Raw genomic sequence first — 26,728 nt, 5'->3', positions numbered from 1 at the left:
CAACAAATCAAAAGAAAGAGGAAAGAAGATGGCTTTTAAGAGCTTTAAATTACAGGTTGAAATACTAGTAGCGAGTCGACCAATGATGCTTAAAAGCATTGCTTGAATAATAAAATGTAAACTTTAAATCATTTAACAAAGTATATCTTTGGATGATCTAAATAAGTCTGAATCTGGAAGCCCGATGATCATTATTGGGCATCTGGACAGTCCACGGACGTCATAACAATGATAATAAGCTTCTAGGGTATGGTAATGTCGCATTGCAGCCAACTGTTGACCATCAGTTGATCAGTTTTATCACTTTATTGTACAGGAACTGGCGCCACGAGCCCAATGACTATGCTTACAACGAGGACTGTGGACAAATGTACTCAGACGGTGTCCTGAACGATATGACTTGCCAAGCTCACCTGGGATATATATGCGAATATCCCAAGCAAGGTAGCATAGATTTAGACATTTGGACTGTACTGTACTTTACATATAACAAAGTGAATACAACTAAGGCACTTTCAGTGTTCAATGCAGTGTGTTTGACTGTTGGAATAGAACTGCATTGACACAATTCTCTCAACTCTGAAACACCCCTCCCCACAAAGTTCAAACAATATATATTAATTTTTTCTGACATATAATCTAAGATAAAATGCAGTTGTCTTTCTTGAGTTGTCTTGATTTTGTTATATTTTCATTTTCAACTGACTTTGTCTGTGAAACATTACGAATCAATTTTGAACCCTAAAACCCAATAACTTCATAAACAATGGGTGACACAAAATCGGCTTATAGCATAACAGAAAACGGTATTGGCTGTGCCGCGTAATAATACATACCATGTGCTACTTAAACAAAAATAGTGGTTTTAAAATAATGTTGTTTTAAAGCGCACAAATAAGAAATCATATAAATATAAGTAATAAGGAAGCATTCTTTGAATATTATGAGGTGATGATATCGGTTGGAGTGTGGTATAATCTATCATAAAGCCCTTTAGGCTTTATTGGATTTGACAACGCCCGATCGAAATTATCACCTCATAATACTCAAATAATGATTCCTTATTCCTTGAAAAGATGCATTTACAGACATACCGATTTGAATTCAATGTTTTTTTAAATTTGAATTTAATGTTTTTTAATTTGAATTCCATGTTTTTCCTCGATAACTCTGCGTACAAGGAAGATTTATCCGATAAACCATTAAGAGGGTTGAAATGTCTTAGTTAGCAATTTTAAGACTATATGAATCTTTTTCGAAAAGAAGAACTCTCTATATAAAAGATATTTTTTTTATTATTTTTGATATGGATTTTTCTTCACTTTATGAAAGTGATTACTCATGAATAAATTTTAAGCTAGATCTGTTGGGTAATTTGTTGTGTAACCAGTCACCTGAAGTTGAACAGGACTGACATGTATTCGTCTTGTACATTTAATTCAAATGCAAAAAAATTGAATTATATTTATAGCATCTCAGCCCTGCATCATTCAGTGGATCGGGAACGGTAACTCCTGTTACTATTTTAGTAACGCCTCGTTATCGTCCGACTTGCTCCGATGGACTGACGTATTACAGCGTTGTAATGATTTGTCGTCTGACGCCGGCATCAAGGCTAACTACCTGTCGATCGACTCACAAAGCGAGAAGGTGAGAAATCCAATGTGTAAGGTTATATATTATCCTAGTTATGGTTTTAATACTCACGAAAAGGCGAGAAAGTCACTGCTTATCTAAAGGTTTCTATATCTGGTTTTTACAGCTATGTAACACAGGTAATAAAATGCCGGGTGTAAGCTTACTCTTTCATACTTGACCAAGGATTGTTATTTTTTTTTACAACTGGCTAATCTTAAGGACATTGTTTACTCAGGGAATCAGTTCTCAAATCCGGATTGTGAAAAAGTTCAATTTCATGAGTAAAATTTGTTTTAAATACAAAAAAGCATTTATGAAATAATTAATTGTTGACTTAACAATCGATATGTTTACTAAATTATGGAATTAGGCTCTTACAAAGTTTGACTTTTAGCAAAACAGAAAATTCGGACTATATTTTTCAGATTTTGTTTTCCACTGAAATAATTTTGGTAGTACTATAATATTTAAAGTAAAGATTAAAGATTAGTCAACATAATTTTGCATATTTTCTGCTGTTTTTATCTTGATTTTTCATTTAGATAATCGTATGTCACACACTACAAAAATATTGAAAAATGCTTAAAACTGATAAAAGACACAATATCTCAAAATTTTGATCATTGACCTCGTATAAATTTTATGCCAGCAGAGAAAGGTCAATATACTTAGTTTAATACTATAAATGTTTTAGCATTATCATCATTCAGTTTTTTGTTATATTAAATCAAAAATGAGTAGTAATTTGAAAACTTAATGTTTTGTATCCATTTAATGTCACTACCATTCATAAACTGTATTTCATTTGTTAGAGTTAAGCAATTTGTATTATTTTCATAATTAAGAAAATCTCAATCATAGAGTAAAATGTTTATGGATTTTTCTTAAATTTTCAAAAAAATATTCAATGGCCATTAACTCAAAAAGTAGGTCATTGATCTACTTTTTTGAAAGTGAAGAATAACACTACCATGTAAGGTTTAATATAATACACAATAGTTGGTTTTTCATTATCATCAATATAATTATTTTTCATTCTGAGTACACGTCATCCTTAAAGCGCTTAATTCTCTCTGCTGTTGTGATATATCTATGTCTTATGTCAGTAGAACAGAGAATATTGCTGTCTTATGTCAGCAATGCAATTGTCCAATGTGAGACAGAAATGTGAGACGCAATCTCTGTCGGGTTTGGTCATCCGGTAAATGTTGGAAAAAACCAATTTGGTCAACCAATCAGTGAGGTTTTTAGCTCACCTGAGCTGAAAGCTCAAGTGAGCTATTCTGATCACATTTTGTCTGTCGTCCGTCTGTCTGTCTGTCCGTCTGTCCGTAAACTTTTCACATTTAAACATCTTCTCAAGAACTCCTGGGCCAATTTCAACCAAACTTGGCACATATCATCCTTAGGCAAAGGGGATTTAAAGTTGTGAAAATGAAGGGCCACACCCGTTTTCAAGGGGAGAAAGTTAGAAATTAATGAAAAATTTCGAGAAATTTTCAAAAATCTTCTTCTCAAGAACCAGAAAGCCAGGAAAGCTGAAACTTGTGTGGAAGCATCCTCAGGTAGTGTAGATTCAAATTTGTGAAAATCATGACCCCTGGATGTAGGGTGGGACCACAATTGGGGGTCGAACTTTTAAATAGGAATATAGAGAGTAAATCTTTAAAAATCTTTTTCTCAGAAACTAATCAGCCAGGAATGCTGAAACTTGTGTGGAAGCATCCTCAGGTAGTGTAGATTCAAAGTTGTGAAAATCATGACCCCGGGGGTAGGGTTGGGCCACAATGGGGGTCAAAGTTTTACATAGGAATATATAGAGTAAATCTTTAAAAATCTTCTTCTCAGAAACTAATCAGCCAGGAAAGCTGAAACTTGTGTTGAAGCATCCTCAGGTAGTGTAAATTCAAAGTTGTGAAAATCATGACCCCTGATGTAGGGTGGGGCCACAATGGGGGGTCGAAGTTTTACAAAGGAATATATAGAGTAAATCTTTAAAAATCTTCTTCTCAGAAACTAATCAGCCAGGAAAGCTAAAATTGTGTGGAAGCATCCTCAGGTAGTGTAGATTCAAAGTTGTGAAAATTATGATCCCTGGGGGTAGGGTGGGGCACAATGGGGGTCGAAGTTTTACATAGGAATATATTGAGTAAATCTTTAAAAATCTTTTTCTCAGATACTAATCAGTTAGGAAAGCTGAAACTTGTGTTGAAGTATCCTCACGTATTGTAGATTCAAAGTTGTGAAAATCATGATCCCTGGGGGTAGGGTGAGGCCACATTGGGGGGGGGGGGGTGTTAAAATTTTACATAAGAATATATAGAGTAAATCTTTTAAAATCTTCTTCTCAGAAACTAATCAGCCAGATGATTCTTTATAATTGTTAAGACTTTGGCTCCAGTACAATTCTTCGGCATCATAAGAAGGTTCAGAGTTTGATGTAGCTTTATATCCCATATATAAACAATTGTTAAGGATCTTTTTGAGAACTGCAATACTCAACATGTGATATGACTATAAAATCATCCTGTTAGAAAAGGGACTAATGATTATAAATATAAGAATATCCAGGGGGAAAATGAATTTTATTTATACAGGATCTACATGTATTATTGTACATTGTTCAGATTGTTTGTATTATGACTCCATTAAGCTGATTTTATCATACCTATTGTTCCTCAGGTGAGCGATTTGGCCCATAGGCCTCTTGTTTTTTTAAACTAACCGAAACAGCATGCGAAGAACCATGGCTGAAAAATACCTTGCCAGTAATCAATCAATCAAACAATCAATCAATTTATTAATTATTCTTGCAAATACAGGTCTCATTATTTTCATCTTGAATTCAATCTGAACCTTTGAAAAAAAAAATGCTGAGTATAGCTGAGTTTGAGGTACCAAATGAAATAAAGATATTATACGCAGAATTACAAGGCTTACTATAAATTTCTCCACGTAGAGAAAATGATGAATAGTTTGTTCCATTGATACATGTATATCTCTTAAGTGTTGTAAACATATAAAGGAAATGGCCTAAAAGTGACCTACAATTTCTCCTATTTACAAAAAAATGTGTGCATGACAGTTAATGAAAGGGCTTTGCATGTTTTCTTTTTAGCTGAAAATGGTGCTATTTTGTTAAAAGCTCTGTAGATAATGTCCAAACGTGATGTGACGTAGCTTTAGAAAGACAAAAGAACAATTGTTATGGTTTTACATGTAAATGTATATGGTAAAAATGTTTTCCCTTTGATAAGATTTAAATTTCAATTATTCTTCCATACCTTAATATTTTTCCTTTTTTTTCTTTCTTGACAGGCATTTGTCACAACCAAGGTAATGTTACAGAGAAAATCAGGTGGTAGTTTTTGGACCGGCTTAAACGATCGAACATCCGAGGGCGTGTGGATATTCAATGGAGCGACTGCTCTTCCTGATCCCTCACTTTTGTGAGTATTAATTTCAAAAGTGATATTAAAAAGGTGCAAGAAATGAAACGCTAAACCGTTACATTTGTCTATATTTCTGACAGAAACTGGGCGAACGAGCCCAATAACGCTGGGGGTAATGAAAACTGTGCCGCTATGTACGTCGGTGGGAGGTACAACGACCTTCCGTGTGATGCTAAATCATATTTCATCTGTGAAAAACCCGTGCGTAAGTATTTTATACTAAACTATATCATACATGTGTTATAACAAGAAACGTGTGAAATTAAACCGTCATTTGATGTAAACAAAAAAACCAATAGTAAGGCGCCTGTTAACAGGTAGGTGACATTATGCGCAATTGACAGATACATGTAAAAGTGTTTCAAAAATTTAATCACCGGATATCAAATCTCTATTAGCCTCTTTTCAAGTCAACAAGGTCACTCAGGTGAACTATTGCTACCTGTTTTCGCCCGTTTTTTGTGTTTTCAGCTTCGAATTCTGACACAACTGGGGTAATCTTGACCAAATTTGATGTGTAGCTTCTAAGGGAGTAAAAACCACATATTGTGGAATTTATTACCCCAATCTCTTTCTTGAATACATGTACATAACTTAAAATACCCAAAACCCTACTGAAACGATCTCGTCAACTGAAATATCATTAGATGCGGGTCATTGTCAATAATGGTTTGTTCATCGTCCTTATGCATAATGTATATTATGCAAAAAACTACATTTTTGCAGAGGGTAACTATTGCCATCAAGAAATAAACTGTGTTAAACTATTAAGTTTTTCTTTAGCTTCCACAGTTTATCTAAAGAAACGCTTCTAGCAAATTTTTTAAAGGATCCCTATCATTTCAATCAATTCATGATTCATGTTTTTAATTACATGTTGGTCAAAGTTACACGCGTGTGTGTCAAAATCAGATACTTCATTAAAGAAATGAATTATAAATCTCATTTAGAGAAGAATGTATATTTGCATTAGCTGGTGATATTATATTAACGCTTCCTGATTTTTTCAATTGTTTTTTAAATTTCTTTTTTAACAGCTGGGTATCAATCATCGAGTCAAAGAATGGCGCCAAATGTTGTCGTCTGCTTAATCATGAGTCTTCTGATATTGCTTGTTTGAGTGAGTTTGTGCATTTAGAAGTTAATTTGAATTTAGGTGTACCCAGAATGAATCGCACTGACAGAAATTTACCTACACCGGACATAAAATTGCATGTAACAGCATCATAAGTTGCTATCATGGAAACGAACCAGCATATTTAATTTATTTGGTTTCATTATTTATCTTGTACTGATTCCTACATGTGTATTGAATAAACTTCTCCTCGTTATATGTTGTTTCAATTTTAATATGAATTTGCTTCTTTTTTTCTCAATAAGGCATATACAATTAAGGCCCATTATTCGTCTGTATATTTAGTAAAATGAAAAAATTGAAAGCAAAAGTATTAAAATGCACAAGATTTCAGAATCCATACATACTCAGAGAGACTATTGACAGATATTTGCCATTTTATTGACATTAGTATGGAGGAATGAAATATCTAATCCCGATAAAATTAAAAATCATTTGGCCTTTAGATTAACGGTGTTCCCCAGTAAATCTGTCGAATTGATTGTCCATTAAGGTGGAATAACACACCTCGAAAGATCACTCATATTTACAGTATTTTTTTTTTATTATGAAAGATACAATGATAAATTAACATACATATGTCAAAATAAGCGAACAATTTGCATTTTGGGGATAAAAATGATTATCTAAAAAATTAATTCAGTAAGTAACACCTGCGGGATTTGAACTCGAGATATACGGATCACCGGACCAAGTCCTTATCCACTCGCCTATGGAGTAAGTTACATGTTGATATCAAAAAAAATCTTTTAATGAAACGAAATGCCATTTTGTGACGATCTGTTATTCCAACTTAAATTGAACCGCCCCCCAAACAGCCCCACATTTTAAGGTCATTCTTGGAATACTGTATTTAGTTTAAGATTGGATAGAAATTGTACAAGCTGGGTGTAATTTTATGTTAAAGGCATGATTAACTCATTGCTAAAAAATTAACGAGTTGTAAACTTAATATATAAAGAGGAAATAACACACTCAGATCATTTGACATGATAATTATTTTGATGTTGATGTGACTTGACCTTATAATTATGATAGCATAGATGTCATAATGCATGTACTGCTAAATTTGTAAACAAACTGTTCTTCCATCGTGTTTTCAATCATGCGCAATGGCGTTATAAATGGCGGATCACATTAATGTTCATCATACGTGTAGCAAAGTTTAGAGACAAATAACTGAGGACCGAACATGTTTTGCGACCTAAAGTTTATGAAACGTCTAATTATAAGAAGCATTATGTATATTTTTACCAAAACTCATGTCAAATACGCCACATATATGTTTAAGTTATTTCACTGTTTTTGACATATAATCAGAACTTTGATATTCTCGATTTCAATACTTGAGTAACTATCTACGTGTATATGATGCGTTGAATTGAAAACAAAACTGTTATTCCTCTATTCGAAAACAGCGGAACAAGAACCACTTAGTATCATTCACTTCCGTTAGAACCGTCTAGATTCCGTTTCATTAACTACAGTTGCTTGATTAAAAGGAAAGTTAGTCATGCAGGTCTGCGGCCCCAGCCATAACATAACAGATTTGCGATAGTTCCGGAAAGTTTTGTTTTTGTACTTGAGTTACCTTTTACAGACAATAGATGTAGTGATGGAATGGCTATAGGTTCAAAAGGCGACATGTTTAAAATTTGCAATAAAGCCTAATTGGTCGGAAACAGCTGTACGGTAATATTGTGAACTGAAAAAATAAATATGTCATGAACTAGGAAATGTATGTTTCACTAAGTATGTGCCAAGCTTTTGAACTTTCAAGCAAAGGAAATACGGGTATGTCGCATCAAAAAAAAAAAATGCGTACGCTTTAACTGATCCAAAGGAGAATGAAAATAAATGAGATCGGATGAAAATGCATACAGCCATCAAATCTTTGACAAAAATATAGGAACATCTATGGGAATTAACAGTAAGGAAATCCGTTTTAGATAATTAAAAAAATCATATTGATCTGACACGAGAAAGCTAGGAACGAGCTGCCTGATAGAGACAACTTATTCCATTCACGAAAAATGAGTGCACCTGATCCTTTAGGTAATGAATGAAAGAAACGTTTCCAAGAGACAATTACCTTAGCGCATGCAATGGGAACAAAGCTTCATTAAGCCAGAGACAAATTTGAGCAATTATGAAAGAAAAGCCGTTGATATATCGTAATGAAACGCTTCCTATTTGGCGGCTGATTCGCGTGTGACTGTCAATGGAATGCAATTAACCCGCAATGAACGCCCAGCTTCGGAGGCGTATGTGATCATAAGATATGATAATGAAATCTGAAAAATATAAAAATATTTAGTCAACATGGAGAATAAGACTTCCTCATTGAAGACGCTTTATTTTGGAAAGAGGGGACTTGGCGAAGGAAGCCTATATTCCTGTCCTTTTGCGTGTCAATATTTTGGATTTGTCTGCCCCCCCCCCCCCATAGTAGGTGTATTCTCTGTTGACCGACCAATAACAAATGGCAAGATTTCCATGTTTTTGTAACCTGGTCTATATTAACATAAACAATATCTTAACTGCATAACTTTATACGCCCACAATATGATTCACCATCATTAAGACCTAATATCTATAATATCGGTAAAAAGGCATGATCCAGATAGGACAAATGCGTTAAATAAAGCGGGGTCTATCTCAGATTTGCAAAGAGGAACTAGATTTATCAAACGGATTCGTTTTCTTTTTTTCTCTCAGCTTCAGCTGTCGTCAATAGTTGTAATAAATGCGATACGAAACATTTAATCAAATTCCACTTTACGAGCAGTTTCAAACAGAACTCATTCATCACGGAATTCGTGTGTTTACTATTTATCGATTCGGAGATTTTAAAAATTCGATTTCAGAGTTTTCTACGATGATATCCACCTTTCGCCGATATAGTTAAATAGACATAAGATAACACGGAAAACATGAAACAGGACAAAACACAATTCAAGCAAATTATTCATAACCTTCAGATAAAATCTAGTATTTCCTAGAGAATGGTTGACAATAGCATTAAGTTTAATCTGACATATATAGTGCAGGAAAGTTATTCGTATTACAGTATCTTCGTACAATGTATCAAATTTATTATTATTTCGATTTTAACTAATTCGAAAATTTAAATAAAAGTTTCATGTTTTTTTTTTAATTAAAAAAAACCATGCATCATTTATTCTTACAACTATATTTATATGTACATGTATGTGCACGTACATGTAGCTATACATTGTTCTTTTCCTTTAGCTTGTTTAATTAGCCTATTGATGAACTTTTTACAATGACAAGGTTAAACCCTTGCATATCGCACGCGGGATCATTGACGGAAGTCGTTGTATAAAATCGATCGGGCTCGTCATTCTTAGTATATCCGATACCCTTCGGACTCAAGCGACTTTCCGAGCTTTGTCGGAAAGACCCAGAATTCCAATAGTGGATTACACCCTTATTTTTACCTTGGCAGAGAAAAATAAAACATGTACAGGTTTTGTAATGCAAATAATTTTTATTCTGCGATTTAGAAAAAGAGAAAATAAAACAAGACGTTGTTAATGATATATTCCCTCTACATTGTACATACATGTAAGTAGACACACGCCTCTCTTCAACTCAATATTGTTTTATCTCCAGGTGGTATAGACCATATTATATGTATTTTTTTTACGTTCTAACCAATAAATTCGTGTGTAATTTTTTGATGCCAAGAACTATTTCGTTATTAGTTTACAAATTAAGAGAGTATAAAGATAAAGATTTATCATTTGGACAATTATTTTATTGTGTAACGCCAACGTCTTTTGTGGGTATACATGTAGAAAGATTAATGTTTTCAAATAGGAAATGAATCAACCCATCCTCTGTAATGATAACAATCACGTAGGTAGTTCGTACTTTGATTGATTCGAATGTCCCGTTATTGATATTGCTTGACATCAAATTACCGCGCGCAGGTGTCAATTAACAGAGTTTCCTGGAATTAGCCCGGATGTACATGTCAGTTATAAACATGATTACTTAGTCCTCGGTTGTAAATAAGATTCTTCAATTTTAATTGACCCACGGTTAATTATTACCATGTGGTCAGATACATATTGTACATGTAGCTCTCTTCACTTGTTGGTCGTAAATATTTTATCCATTTACGTTGCCATTGAATACAACCTCTAAAAACTCAATTAAGTTTCATTCATCATTTTTCTTTTCGGAGAAAGAATATTTTCGTGGAACACGAAAGCCAAGGTTGAAAAAATGCCATGTCCGTTGAATGTTGTGTGCGAGTGGATCTGCAAATAACGCATAGCACTTGCAGATAGTGAGTAATTGATTTTCGCTAGTATCCGCATTGTATCCCTACAGTGGCAAAATACTAAAGTCACGCAGAGTTACCCGGAGAAGGCTGTAATATTTTTCAGCAATTTGTATGTCTTTTATTGACTAGACACGCCTCTCATTGTTTTTGTGGGAACTCTATTAATGCTATCACCATTGTAACATAAGTAAGGTGCTCCTGGATATTTTATAGAACAAAGAAATATGGCATTTTTAAAGGACCCAAAATCCGATAAACTATTGGTTTATCTCTCACAAATAGTTTTCTACCAAGAAAATCTAGTATTTTACGCAAAGTATTTCTTTACTTTTACATGTAAGAGATATCTGCTTATCAAAGCTTGCAAAAAAGAGCGGCTATAACATTTCATTTGTGCACAGGCTCCACCGGCACCAAAATTTTCAAATCCTTAAATCAGCTCGTTTCTTAACTTAAACCTTTTAAAGAAAAGTACATAAATTTGAGGCAGACCTCATATTTGAGGCTGAGAATTGACTTGAGGAAAGTTGGTGACAGCGGGACCAGATGTTTTATCAATATCAGTACCATTTCAGTATTGTATTGTCATCGTGCGCAGGACTAAAGACAAAGGCCCAAAGGATATCACCCCCACCCCCATTCAGTCAACTAAACGGTCAAGAAAGGTCTGACCGAACTGCAGAGCTATGCATCATAGTCACCTTTTATTTAGCCACCTTTTGACTTTTATTTAGCTAAGGTACCGTTTATTTAGCTATCGTTTATTTAGCCAGCGTTTATTTAGCCAACTTTTATTAAACTACATTTTACCTTTTATTTAGCCACCGTTTATTTAGCCACCTTTTATTTAGCCACCTTTTACCTTTGATTTAGTCACCTTTTATTTAACACCTTTTACCTTTTATTTAGTCACCTTTTATTTAACACCTTTTACCTAGCCACCTTTTATTCAGCCACCTTTTACCTTTGATTAAGCCACCTTTGACCTTTTATTCAGCCACATTTTATTTAACACCTTTTACCTTTTATTTAGTCACCTTTTATTTAACACCTTTTACATTATACTTAGCCACCTTTTATTCAGCCACCTTTTACCTTTGATTCAGTCACCTTTCACTTTTTATTTAGCCACCTTTTATTTAGCCACCGTTTATTTAGCCACCTTTAATTTAGCCACCTTTTAGTAACCTTTCAGTCACTCAAGAGGATAAATCTGATGATTTTTTAGCATATTTGTAAAGATTTCAATGACGTCAATTTATTATGATTTTGTATCTGCTTTAGAGTACTGTATGTTACGAAACCGAACTTTTATGGAAAATTATGATTTAAAAAGTCCATTATTTACCACAAAATCATACACATTAGGAGAGGCCATTACTTAACTATTATAAACGTATATCTGATTAAACTCTGTTCATGGATAAGAGAAAAACATGGGTGATTATGAGGAACCTAGTACATGTTTCAAGTACCTGTATTATAAATTATGACGATAGATTTGAATTTCGCTTATTTAAGCACGTCTTGAGTAACTGGAACATGTAAGTGAACGATTTACATGTGCTTTGAATCAGTCATATATATTACTGTTTATTATTCTGTCATGATGAATACTGAAATCTGATTGGTTTAGACGCAGTTTACAATCCGTTTTATTATACTTTCATGTAAAATACTGAAATCTGATTGGATTAGACTAAGTTGGTGTTCCGTTCTATTACCCTCAGCGTTAGCAACACACTTGGCAACAGGTAACACAACAAATTGTTACATGCGCGTAAATTATGCGCGTACGGTTCGCCGTAGAATTCACTTCATTTCTATATAAAAGCAGTAAAATTTTCTTTAAAATTAAGACACTCAGTATGATAAAACAAATACCGGTAGTGCTTGTTTGGGAGGGTAACTGTTGAAATTGACATCCCGAGACAACCATTGTCAACCGACGCGAAGGGGTGAATACGAAGTATATGTAGTTTAAAGACGAAAAAGCTTCACATATTGAATAATAATTTATTTTTCAACAGATAATCCTATATAGATAGATATAGTTATATATTTGCTCTCATTTTAATGCTAGTAGATATTTGATGACATAAAAACTGTCAGAAAGAAAGATTTGATCAGACTTATACATAGAAGTGTCAACATGGAAAAACACCCTGCGTCGAAAAAAAAGAACTTCAAGCGAATAGGAATTATCCACAGATCTCTTTGTTTTAATGGAATGGCGTCCTCACAAGCAGGTGTTGCAGTAGAAACTATAGACGGAACCATCCCAGTCCCGACCATGTTTTCCGGATAGTTTGGGGGAAAATGAAAACTAAGTGATCTTTACGACTTCACTGCACGAAAAAATTGACATCTGAAAATAAAAGGAAAAAAGAAAGTAGAATAATTAGAATGTACAATGTACAGTAAATCCAATATGCTCAGAAATCACAAAAATATGTTTTAAATAAAAACTTTCTCCCTCATTCATCTCAGATTTATAATGTGATAAATAAATAATCATCATGAATTGCAAACTTTAACACTTTGTACAATTTTTTCTTCTCTTGTGAACCGCGATATATATATTTTTTTATATTTTTAAGCCGAAGACGAAGAATAAGCAAACATTGTTTATAATATTATGTATTATTGGTGTTCTATTAAATTCTAACAAGGCATGCAATGCAGCTTTACAACAAAAAACAAAAAAATTCCGTCGTAAGTCCCTACGAAAATCAATTTGTTATTAAATGCCACACTTTTACAAATCATTTTTTTTTTCTTGATGCTCATCGGATGTTTCGTGGACTGCAAAATGCAAATGAACGGTCAAGGGATCAGCAAACAGTTCTTTTTAGGAGATAATTAAAGGCAACATTGTAATTACGGGTGAATAGTCGGCGCATTTTGCCGATCTTGTCGGGATTCGTACGCGAGTCATGAAGCGGTTTATTAATTTCTTTCTTTGTTTTATGCGGACTACGAACCTTTACACTTAAAACTGCTTGAACTATAACATCAGTCAAATGTTTCCTACCATCGTTTGGCCTTGTGGATAATGCGTATATAGTGTTTTAAATGATGAAAATATTATTCCGATTTTTCTGCATTACATGTATGTACAAGTGCAAGATTTCAACAACAACAAAAAAAATCACATTGACTAGTACTCTAAATGGTTCTTCCTCTTTTGGCACAAAGAGTTTTATAAAATTTCGACAGGATATAAACATGGGTCGATATTGCAAGATTTAGGTTTAAAACAGATTAGTCGAATCAGATAAGATTGATAACATATGAGTTTATCAAGGGCATTTTTACACAATTAGCTCAAAAACCTGATCAAAAGTTGGGGTAAGGTTACAAAAAATCTCTGAAGGAAAACGAAATATTTTGATGAAGTGAAATATAGTTTGAAGTAGTTTCAAATTTATAAAATCTAATTTAGGAACATTTTAAGGATAATTTTTGAAACAAATTGAATCCGTTTTCCTGCAACCCACTGATTGTCCCTGTGGATTCTCTTTTCTGTGTCATTGTTACAAGGATAATGTTGCGAATAAACTAATCCGTTTTGCAACACATATATATTCTCAGAGGATAATCTTCAATTAAACCGATTGGTAATTTGACACCAAAACTTAATATAAACAGTACAGAGTGTATCACGAGGAATTAATCAGCCAAATTAATTGGACAATTGATAAAAACTGTGAAATTAGGTCGACGAATAATGTTACACGGATTCATATTCGTATTGATATCAAAGTCTAATTTAAATACGAAAAGATTTATTGAAAACAAATAAGAGAGAGAGAGAGAGAGAGAGAGAGAGAGAGAGAGGGGGGAGAGAGAGAGAGGATAAATTCACGCGCAATTACATGTATGCATGTAATTTTAGCGTTTGTGTATTAATCTAAGGGGGTGTACGAGATGAGATGAATGCATCTATGTCAACCAAGTGTTCTAGAAAACTTACCACTCTGAGTTGTCAAAATTTGATGACGTAGGTGATTGTCTTCCGCAGTGAGATCTGTTATATTCCTCCAACTGTGAATAAAAATAATCAATGATTAATTATCGTTTTAATTTAGTAAATTCTAAATCCTCCGTCATTCGAAAACTGGTGTAACATTTAGAGTCGAAAATCAAAGAATTCTAAAACGACTAATTATCTATAAAACACTGTCAATCATGTTTTTATTATTTATGGTAAAGAATGAATGGGGTATTTTACAAAAATTGTCTTCTAATATACGATATTTTTTTTAATCCACTGTTTTTATGCCCAAAGCGGTGCTGATTATGAGAATGGATTCAGACCGCAGTTTTTGCTTTTTGAAGCGCACAATTTACTCTGACAATAGGCGATTTTTGCTCGGTTTGGTACCATTAAGTTTTATAACGATTTCCCGATTTTTTCGTAATTTTCCGATGATATTTCCCGGTAAATTCCAGACAGACATTAAGATCGCGGGGGAGGAAAGATTGTATTTTTTTTTCTCATCCACCTTTATTTGGTAATTAGTGTTAATTGCAACCAAACAAGGAATTTAAAACGCAATTTTATATCAATGCCCAAAGACAAAAATGGTGAGTTATGATAATGTTGAGTTGATCGTGGTAAATTGTTAACAATACTATGGAATAAAGACGATTACTAGTATATCAGTTTTCTCTATCTTTTTTCCGTTTAATCTATAGTCATTATAAAGTTGTTAGGGTTATTCCTTAACAATACGCATATTAAAAAATCAGCAATGTTTGAATGATAAAAAGTGGTTGAAGAAAACCTTATACTTCCCGCAGAATGTGCCATGTACGTCATTAGCACCACCTGCCGACCCATACCCCGAAACAACTAAAACGCTCTCCATCAAAACAAAATCCCCTTCCCTGTAAATGGGAGGTCATTTTTATAAAGGTTCGTATGTTTGTCAGTTATAATCTTTAAAAAGAAAAGTAAAAAAAAAAATGGTAAAAAAAAGATCGAAACCAACATTACTTAACCCAAGAGCGTTGAATACGTGCACATGTAGGAGCAGAGCGATATTTAAGCAATAAAGTTACAAATGTATCATTGAATTGTGTTTGGAAAAGGCATTCTGGCGTTTTTATTGTTGGTCCACCTGTTGTATGAAAGGAAGGTTATTACCACCCACGATACGGCAAATCCACCCCTAGGGCAAGATACGAGAATTTTTGGCATCTCTCGTTTCATATAAAAAAAAAACCCCCAATTATTTAGGTTATTTCGAAAGAATGCGAACTACTTTCTTTGAATTAGGTTAAAGATATTGCGTCTCAGAAATCTTTATTGATACCTGTAGAATGCAGACGAATTTCTCTTAAAGTGGTCGGGACATTAGGTTGGATAAAAACAATATAGTCTCAATGCTTAGAGGTCTGAATAGCTAATGATGCAAAGTCTTTCGTAACCACAACCATTGACTGCGCAATATGCATGGCTTTCATATCATCAATGACTAGGTCTTGCCCTGGGTATGTATTTATTTTTTTCGCTATTCACACGCAGCGAATTGATGCAAAAGCTTAGAACTTTATTTAGAATAAGGCAGGAATCTTGTTGTGATAAATAATGTAACGTAGTCCCTTTGATGCAATGCAATCATATCTTTTTTAAGGGTATAATCATTATTAGGTTTCTAATGATACTTGCATACTTTTAGGAAAAGTACACTTTTAGTGTATTTTTCATTAATATCGCACGTACCAATGAATATCGTTAATGTACCTGTATCCCCCCCCCCCCAAAAAAAAGGGTGGATTTTAAAGTAAAGGAAAATGGTCCGAAGTCATAGTTTCTCTTTGGAAATGTTGCATGAAATTGACATGATGCTTCCATTACAAGAATAAAGCGGGATAATGGTTACGCGATACATGTTTTTATTTCCGCCAGTTGACATTTTCTTTGATCAAAGCTCGATAACTATTCGATTAGTTCAAGTTTATTGTTAAGGTTTTGAACTTGAATTGACAATTTAGTTATTTACCAAACTCTTTCAATACCCCCCCCCCCCCCCCCCCCACGAGTTAAAAAAAAACTGTAAACGAGACGACCATCCACAGATTAGGTAAACAGAATTAACAACATACCCCCGGATACTCCCATTTATTAATTGTAGTAAATAATACGCATAAATAGGTAAATTGCACAATGTATCCTCTTCCCTAAAAAGACAGTTCAATAGATGAAGACTTTAAATGTATCAAAAACATATAACTTTAAGATAATATAAAAGTACCCCCATACCACCCCTAAATTACAGTGTACATTAAACCATTGGCCCACACTTTACTTTGCATGTAATAAATCAACCCCGCACCAGCTGTTTATTTTCTCAAATAATTTTGAGTGTACATTACCAACTCAAGATCTGAATAGACGATCGAGAGTTTTGCAATTACAACTCTATTGATCAGAAAGAAAGAATTGATTGTTAATTGCACATTAAGTGCGATAAAGGGACAGGTGGTTCTGGGTGAGAAACAAAACAACGCTCCTCATCCTACCCATCAATATTAATCGGCCATCTAAAACCATTCATCAGATTTGAATTACGTATCTGAATTCTGGTCAATTAGTATCACAACGAGGCTGTAATTAGCCCTTCATTTTAATTACTGTTTATTGACCTGGAATTCCATCTGCTTCAATGTACAGGAATGTTTAGGACATCATCGGAGAAAGCTATTATTTCTATAATCTTACAATTTCCTTTAGCGTGTGTGTACGTGCATATAAGGTAGAGTATTGGGATGGGAACATTTTTTATCATGGTTGCTCCGCGTTCGGAAAAATTTGATTGACATCCCCAGATACAAGAATATGCGATGAAAGAGTAATCCCAAGGAAATGTCAACTCTATCTTGGTGCGTGTTATCAGAAAATAAAATTTGACATTTATATCTGAAAACATTGGGTGTGGGTGAGGGTAGCCTCATGAAACTGTGCATAGAGTGCATTTAGGTTGGTCAAACTAACAAATTGTATTGCCAATTTACAGACAAGTGTTGTAGCTTAACTCCTGATGGAGATGAGTATTGCAATCGGTCTAGGTTGTTAATTACATTAAGAAATTTAATTTAAACTTTGTTGCGACCTTTACCGAAAATTACCCCATGGCATATTTCATTGTTAACCAAAACAGCAATAGGTCTTGGTGTCGCAAACGAAAATAAATCAGGTTATTGAAATATATATTAACGCAAGCTCAATTAGAATATTGAAAATAACGGTGTAAAAAAATAAATTGCACAAATTGCAAAAGAGTCATGTACTTGTCTCAGCGCTACCTTATTGTTTCGCAGTATCATATAGAACCGTTATATCATCAAATGCCATATTCAGAATTGGATTTCGGAACCAATGATTTTATTTTGCATAAGAGAAAAAGCAGTGGTTAATGTGTTTTTCGGGATTCATGAAATAACAATGTTTTAAATTCTGGTATGTCGAGTAATGCCAGAAAAGGGAAAACGAGTTTCCCCCGTCTTGTTGTTACTCTTGAACACAAACATGAAAATCTTTTTTTATACAGTGTACTTGTATCAACAGCATTGATTTCAAACCAATCAAAATCACGTGTTTATAACTGAAATAATCTTAACTCAATAACATCCTACCCCCGCAAAAATTTACAATAAATAGAAATAAAACTAACAAAAGATACCCCTATTCGACCCCTCCACCCCCCCAAAAAAATCCGAATAGAACAAATCAACTCCTTTTAATGAATATTTTTCCTCTCAAAACAAAGGTATGATTTTTTTCTTTTATCTGTATTGTTATAAAAACCTATTAAATTGATGTGCAATTACAAACAAATCATTTTTGTATTCCGGTATTTTTTGTTTCGAAAGAAAGAAATAGCTCATTGAGCAAACTGCGATAAATTAGCCAATGTTTAACATTGGAATCAAGAATTTATGCACAATAAATCTGTTGTTCAGCAAAAACGATTTCCCAATGGTTTTTAACATGTACAACACACTTGGTTAACAAATATCATTCGCCGAACAATTTCTCTCGAGATCGGTCAAATCAGATTTTAAAGTTAAATAATTCCATTTGAATCGTCCCTTGGATAAAATACATTTGTATTCAAAGCTTATCTTAGGCAATTTGTTGCGAACAGAAAAAAAGCTTAATTAAGAGGATTTCGCTCATGTGTGAGACGCGATTTTTTTCACAAGGTCAAGCAAATATATTCCCAAGTCTGCAGTTTTTGCAGGAATAGCTTGTTAGTGCCAATAACATGAAGCCAGGTCTCATTTATTACGCCCAATCCCCCAAACATCTCCATCGCGTTGACGCTTCCAATTTGATTCTTGCGGTTTAACGAGCAACTGGTACAAAGTCTCGCGAGACTGCGCGATAGATAGAGGAAAACACTAAAAGGTAGCACTAGCTCTCCCAGAAGATCGACAAAAACAAACCTACGGTTCAATTACGTTAGCACCCCAATACAATCAAATTATATCATCAGTACGACCATAGCGGGACTTCATTAGTCTTCAAAATGTCTTTTTTTCTCTGCCAGGGAATGTAATGACATTTTTAGCGTTGCCATACAATAGATTGTTGATAAGTTGGAGTTTCGAAATGTTAATTCTGTTTTAGAGGCTACCAAGACTAATGCTTAGATACCTGTTCAGTCTATGGATTTACAGATATTGCATTTTGTTTTGACGCGCAAACACTAGTACCTTTATATATACTGCGCAAGTGAATGTAGAAACATGTAGAAACAATACATTCCTTCCAGTTCTTTCCCCAATAATTCACATTATTTCTTCAGCCAAATAATTTTTTAAAAAAATATTAATTTGAAAATATGTTTTTCGGAAACTTTTCTTACATGTATATATAGCTATCTTTAATCGATTGAAAGCATTACTTAAGTTTATTGAAAAGAAGTCAGACTTTTATCACAGAAGAAAATGACCCATTGTCACGCCATTGGTGATGTATGTATACGGTATTTAATCACGCTGGCCCTTTGCAATCTCTTTTGATGGAATATCCGGACATTATGCCTTCATACCATCATATTTATTTAATATATTGGCGTATCAAAGATATCATCAGATAGATTTGTCATGTTAAGGGGAAATTGACCCGGTTTGAGTTAAAGAAAGTCTGGTGTCGCACCATTATACGTTGTAAGCCTCAGACTGGCTCACTTTGATCAGTTGAATACAGATATAAGATCTGTTATTGCCTGAGGAGTAAACAAATGACCATAATTCTCTTTTAAAAAAGCACATCAAAATAAAAATAAAAAAAAAACCTGGTTTTAAAATCGATTTTTTTTTAGAGTGAATAAGGTGTTAAGTACCTTTTTCTTTCTTTTTTTTCAGTTATTTTTTATTTAAAAATAAGGCAATATGGCATTATATTATACTTCAATGTAAACAAGAGATTTTGTGTCATTAACCATTTATCATTGTATTGGATTTGTTGACTTTTTTTAAAATCGAAAACTTTTGAATTAAAAAAAATCTAATCGATTACAACAATACATACTCATGTATAACAGTGATATTTAAAATTCAAATTAAATAATAAACAAAAAGAATTCTACAACTGTGATAAGTTGAGGGTATCTCCAAGAATAGCCGTCACACAAAACTACCTTTACGGCAAAGCTAATATGATTTGAAATTTGAAGTTGACATATAGTGTACCAAACTGCCTAACAAACCTTCATTATTTTCTGAATATTAAGATTCTGTATTGTACTTAACAATTATGAGTTTAATGAAATACAATATTAAAAAAAAACCAAACACCCCCCCCCTCCACCCCCCAAAAAAACCCCCCAAGAAACAAACAAACAAAAACAACAACCGGCGACAATCTGTTATTTATCTAATTGGTCGGGAAACACACAGAAGTCGTCCGGTTTTTTTTTACGCAGGCATCTTTAAATGCACTGCATGTCTACAAAACCCCTGTTCATTTCTTTAGGCACATAAACTTCGTTTCTCTAAAGAAGACAAGCATTTGACTGCTTCATTCTTTCTTTGGATAAAGTCAAATTTTTAAGCGCTTAATGAAATAACAAAATGATTAGATTGAAATATTTCCGGACCCCCCCCCCCCCCCGATTAACCAGAACCCCCGCGAAATCCAGTCCTAATGCGATTAGATCAACACTGGTAGGCAGGTAGGAAACATATATAAAAAGTGAGCCAATATCATTAAGCTGGTTATCAATATCTCCACAAGATATCACAATTTACTGGAGCTCGATAGAAATATCATCGTTTTCATCCGATCAATTTTTATCTGCTGTTGCGAGGAAATGGCAATGTAAAAATCTTTTATCGGTTAATTAGTTATAATGAAAAAAATATCTTATTGCTGAACTTATCAAAGCACGCCTACTCGATTAAATGTAGGATTATTTTAATTACAAGAGAATGCATACCGTTTACGATTACTTCCGAGATTTGAAACTCTTTATTTGTAACTTTAAAATTAAAAAAAAAATCTTAAGAAGGTTTCAAGGTTGGACATCAATGACGAACAAAGATTTTCCATATTAGGAATTTTGAATGCTTTATCGAGTATTTTGTGTCTGCCTCCTGTTGCTATAACATAAAAAAAAGTCAATTAATGAAACTCTTGCACAATCTCTTAAACTTATGTCATCTGTTTCTTATGACATTAAATTCCCTAAAAAGATGTACATGTACGTAAGCAAGTACAAACACTTGATCCGAAAAAAACTAGACAATCTTTACACCTGCATCATACACCTAACCTAAATATATAATATCAAGCACTCGTTGAACCCGCGTAAAATATATCTCACTGTAAGACGTAAATTGTATATCATTCTCCAAATGCACTTTTAAATACGTTGCACTTTTTCTCCCAAGAGGCCATGCAATTATCGAGTCGCCGTATGCTAATGCTCGGAACTAAACTTGTTAGTCCAATACAGTAGCGTCGGAAGCAAATTGAAAGTGTTTGGGTTGGGGGTGGCTCAACTCAGTCCCTCCCCAGCCCCCCCCCCCCCTGCCCCCTCCCCGGTTCTGAGGCCTAAGCAATAAGAGTCGATATGCATGCTGCACTGTCAGTTTTATCTTACATGCACTGTTATCTGCATGACCTATTAAATGCACTTTTTAAACCAAGAACAAACGTAGATATATACTATACATTTACATGTATATTCCGCAAGTTTCCGAAATTATGAAATGGTTAATTTGATATGAAAAGTGTCAAACTTTTCAAAAGTTATTTAAAATTTTATCTAATTAAAGAGTATCGTATTAGTAATGTAGGACACCCCGTTACATATGTACTAATGGTATATTTAAGATTTAACAATTTACCGTTAACCATAAGTACAGTTTATAGTAAAGTTTTAAATTGATAAATCTTAAACTTTTAATGTAACACATTTCGACATGGTTTGGGTTCATACAATACTGAATCGACAGAACTTTGAATGTGATGGCCTTTTACATCTATGATGAAATAAACCCATGATCCATATCTACAAGAAATGATCATATATGTTCTATCATGTTGAGTATTCCTATTAAACAATACATTTGTATTTGAACCGAACTAAGATCAATGTTTTTCTGGTCAAGAGGAATAATTCAAAAACGTTTACAGAACACGACTTTTGTTACAGTTTACTTTAAACAGGAAGTTGAAGAACACTGGTTAAAATTGCCTTATCTATAGCTTACACGTGCCTGCATTAATAGCTTCGGAATTAAAAAAAAAACCCGCGTTTCTATACATGATTTTTGGTATACATGTTATTTTTAGGGTAGGAACTTATGGCATGTCGAACCTTAATTTATACATGTTCATACATGGACATTTTGTGGGACCACTTGTTTGCAGGCAAACGAGCAATAATTTATTAAAGAACCACGAAAGAGTTTAAAAATACATGTTCTCAACTTTAATTTAAAAAAAAAAAACGGATAAAAACTTTTCGTACAAAAACAGGCATTTTGTTCGAGCGTAATAAAAAAACCCATAGATCAAACATTGGTCAACGCATATATTGCATGCATTTTAAGACTTAGAAATAAAACTCTTACCTTCAAAATTGTATTCATTAGTTGCTGTATCTGATATTCTAAATCTGGACAGGTGGAAGATTCTGATCGCTTTCCCCACCCTGGTGCTCGTTTGCCCCACCCAGGTGCCCGTCGTTCAACAGAAATGTCACTATCTGACCTTTTGCCCCACCCAGGTCTCCGTTTGTCCAATACGCTAAAAGAGTCTGTAGGTATACTTGAATAAGAAAGGTCAGTTTCACTCAATTCCGGAACTGTTCGCTTGCCCCAGCCAGGTTTTCTCTTTTCCATCTCTGAGCGTTTTCCCCATCCGGGTTTTCGTTTGTTAACTTCCATCGCATTTAAAGCGTCCATTAAGTCCGATGTTCGTTTTCCCCATCCAGGACGTCGTTTTTCAATGAAATTATTAAGATCCTCGTTAAAACTTCTTTTACCCCATCCGGGAGCCCTTTTACCCCAACCCGGTTTACGTTTATTCATTTCAAACTCATCCTCCATACCACGCTTTCCCCAACCAGGTTTTCGTTTTTCTATTATATAATTCGGTAAATTATTTGACTCAAAGTCCAAGCTCCCTCTTTTACCCCACCCGGGTCTTCGTTTGTCGATTAGTTCTTCATCCGTAGAAACAATTCCTAAAACGAGCGCTATTACAATCAGATATAATGACGGGGATTCCATTGTTGCTGCTGTTGTCAAACGCACACCGATTACTGATCCACACCAAATACCTCGTGCTCTTTTATCGTTTATATCTGGTCATAACAACTCATTTTAAGCTTAGATGATAATAAACTCTAACATCCCGCGCGTGGATACGTTTTCAGTCAATCATTAGCCAGATCGACCAGAAGGGGCGTGGCCTTCACAATGTCTCAAATGAACATCAACATGTAGGCACAGAATCAATTTTTTTTGTATGTCGTTTTTCTATAATCAACCAAACTTTTGTCTTATTGGTTACGAGATATTAAGCCATTAGAAAATGTTGTCATGAATAATTGAAATCGGAGGATTTTATGGAGGACATTTTTAGCCTCGTTTTGACGTATCTTATTACCCCGCGCGTAGTTTGTTAATGCTACATCGAACGTCACGTACATTACATATACGCTGTCCGTGAAAATGCTAGTTTTGGCTCTCCTAAAGGTGGGTGGATCAATATACAGAGATAAGGGAAGCCTCCCTGGGTGTTTAGGGATTTTGCACTAGTTCAAATAAAGAATTAAGACATTTGAAATGCCACCCAATGTCGGACTGGGAATTGATGTCACCCTTTACACAAACACGAAACATATCCAAGGGTTTCCTTTTTGATAACATCTAATTTTTTTTGTTTGGACTTTTAGTGCATTTGCTTGCTTTTGGATAAAGAAAAAGAAAAAGACACTAAACAACTGACATATTCTCTTCATTTGTTCTACTGGGTTGAAGTATGAACTATTTTTAACGTATAACAGCAGTATACTAAAGAAGCTATATTGCGAAATCCGCAATGCGGTTTATACATAATCATGTGGGTGAACAGTATTGCGTTATTTAAAAAAAAACCAAATCATCAAAATTTCAGAAGCAAAATGAAAAAGATCAAACTCGCAAGCCGTAAAGCCTGCACTAATGACATTAAATATTTAATGCAAGGTTGTTTATTTCATGACATTTAAAAGAAATTTTAGTGGGAATATGATATTAGCAACACTAATTAGACGCATGTTGTTAAAAGCACTAGGCTACTAAGTAAAGATTAAGACAACCTACCAATTGCATGTTATTTGTACATAAATGAAAAAAAAATGAACTTCAAAAATTGTTATGTGACAACCATGTAAAAAGAAAAATTTAGGCAATATCAACCTTAAAAAATGATCGTAATAATTGAATGGTTTTTTTAAATTAATTTTTTCTCACCAGAGCTTATGAATAATGTTACATGGAACAAAATTTGATAATTATTAATTTATGTGCAGTTACCCGAAAAAATGCAACCATATGGTATATCCATGTATATCTGCAACAGTCTTGGCCTGTCTATTCCTTTTCGGACTTTCCGCCACAATCGTCGATCTCTCTGCTGTGCCAACATAACCAGCGTACAATGGAGGTCAAAATTAAATTCAACTTGTTACGATGTATGTAATATTTACATCATAGATAGCGTCATTTTGTGATCTGTTAATCCCGATTTCGAGACCGGTTTGTTTTCTTTTTACAATTTTTACCTTAAAAAGAAAACTTCGGAAAGCATTATGTTACCAATATTAAATATCGTTATTTTTTTTTTCAAATTTAACACACAGTTTTTTCCATCTGAAACCCCCGCATCACCAATTCTCCGAAACTTAGATATATCGGGGGGGGGGTGACTTTCCCCCACTTTTTTGTGCAGGAAATTTAATTTAATTAGTTTAATTTGAATTTACATACAACAATTCAAGTAACATGTAGTTGCCCCCCCCCCCCCCCGTCGGATTAGTTTTTTTTTTTTTTTAAGAATTTTGGAAAGAACCCCCCCCCCCCCCCCCTTTGCGCTTGTCAAGATATTTTGGATGAGTCTGCCACACCCCCCCCCCCCCACACACACACACGCACTCAAAAGCGATGCTACGTGCATGTTTTTTTTCCTGTAAAACATCTCGCATAACACTTAATTGTAATAAAATGCTGTGATGTAATTTTTTTTCATCAAAATAAACAATGTATATAATTCTAGCTTAATATACTTTTTGGTCTTTCACAATTTTCTGATAAAATGCTGTCAAGTAATTTTTTTCATCAAAATAAACAATGTATATAATTCTATCTTAATATACTTTTTGGTCTTTCACAATTTTCTGATAAAATGCTGTCAAGTAATTTTTTTCATCAAAATAAACAATGTATATAATTCTAGCTTAATATACTTTTTGATCTTTCACAATGTTGTTATGGAACAGTAGAACTCACTTATTTACAAGCCAATTAACGCCCCCGCTCATAATCTGGAAATTACGATTGTGAGACAGGTTTTGTTTATACAACTTCATTCAATTCTTACCTTTTCAAACATGAAGCTCAGAAGTATGACTACTCAAATACTACACTATTGAATGATTTTAATACATGCTGTATATAAACTGTTTTAAACGAGGAATGGATGGTCCTCGCCGTCTTTAAACTATGTTAATCTCCTATGGAAGAAAACCTCTGTATTTAAAGATATAGCAAGGTATCCATTTTTCAAAGATAAAACCCACGGATGTTACCTTGAATAATTGAAAGTTTATAGCCAAACAAGTACTTGGTTGACCACGTGGCCTCATGCATTGCATAATATCCGATTTGTATTGTATAGATTTGTTTGTACTGTATGAATTTCGATATGTATTGTCAAATGTTTCATTTGTATTGTTAAATTCTTTTTTATTTATTTAATAAAGTATTGAGTGTTCTTTTCGATGGGTATCGCAAACTGTGTCGTAAAAATATCATTGTTGATATGTTAAATTTCCATTTTTTATACGTTACAGATAAAAGTTATGCAATAGAAATATTAAAGAAAACAGAAACAAAGGATCAGGCAAAATATTGCATCATTTGACATGCACCTCTGTAGATAAAACATCTGACTACAGAACCAAAGTTCCCAAATTCTCAAGATCGAATGCTGCTTATGAATTGAATTAAGGTTTAAAAAACTTTTGGTAATCAAAATTGCAATTTTTATTTTACAAATTTTATACACATTCCAGAACATTGTATCTTTAAAATTAAAACATTTTCACGATTGATATTAATAATTTTCAATTTTACGCTTTACATTAAATTTAATTAAATGTGTTTTATTGGTCTAGCAAATTGGTTGTCAAGTTTCAAATTCCTAGTTCTTACAAACAGGGTATGTGTGTCTTCTTTATGTCATCATATAACTTTATAGATACATGTAATACCATATTTATAGCATAATGGAATGTGACAAACAATTGATATTGTTAAGTGTGCTAATGTTAATGAAATTTTAACACAAGAAATGCACGAAACCTGCTAAACAAATGAATATAAAAATTCCTTGCACAATATCTTGTTCGTACATATAACTCGTCAACTGACCTTATGGATGTCTGCAGACCGTTGAAG

At 33.8% G+C, this 26,728-nt stretch overlaps 2 protein-coding genes across 4 annotated transcripts in view; one reads left to right on the top strand and one right to left on the bottom strand.

Annotated features, from left to right (window-relative positions):
• Positions 1–6,421, top strand: part of LOC128179448 (macrophage mannose receptor 1-like) — a 129,452-nt gene extending 123,031 nt beyond the window's left edge. For both annotated transcript variants that reach the window (XM_052846878.1, XM_052846877.1), the window contains exons 11-15: positions 317–444; positions 1,472–1,650; positions 4,957–5,087; positions 5,171–5,295; positions 6,128–6,421. In XM_052846878.1, the coding sequence (XP_052702838.1) occupies positions 317–444; positions 1,472–1,650; positions 4,957–5,087; positions 5,171–5,295; positions 6,128–6,210 (646 nt within the window). In that variant the 3' untranslated portion in view covers positions 6,211–6,421. The remainder of the gene's footprint in view (positions 1–316; positions 445–1,471; positions 1,651–4,956; positions 5,088–5,170; positions 5,296–6,127) is intronic.
• Positions 1–23,390, bottom strand: part of LOC128179454 (APGW-amide-related neuropeptide-like) — a 33,487-nt gene extending 10,097 nt beyond the window's left edge. The window contains exons 1-3 of one of the 2 annotated variants that reach the window (XM_052846885.1): positions 22,776–23,390; positions 14,517–14,587; positions 9,511–9,686 (exon numbers count right to left, since the gene is read on the bottom strand). In XM_052846885.1, coding sequence (XP_052702845.1) covers positions 9,511–9,686; positions 14,517–14,587; positions 22,776–23,296 — 768 coding nt within the window. In that variant the 5' untranslated portion in view covers positions 23,297–23,390. Of the gene's footprint in view, positions 1–9,510; positions 9,687–12,542; positions 12,909–14,516; positions 14,588–22,636 lie in introns of those variants that run through there. The other variant, XM_052846886.1, reaches the window with a different exon arrangement.
• Between the last annotated feature and the right edge of the window lie 3,338 nt (positions 23,391–26,728).

This window comes from Crassostrea angulata, chromosome 4 (genome assembly GCF_025612915.1).
Source record: "Crassostrea angulata isolate pt1a10 chromosome 4, ASM2561291v2, whole genome shotgun sequence".
NCBI classification, from domain to species: domain Eukaryota; kingdom Metazoa; phylum Mollusca; class Bivalvia; order Ostreida; family Ostreidae; genus Magallana; species Magallana angulata.
This window is presented reverse-complemented; position numbering and strand designations above follow the sequence as displayed.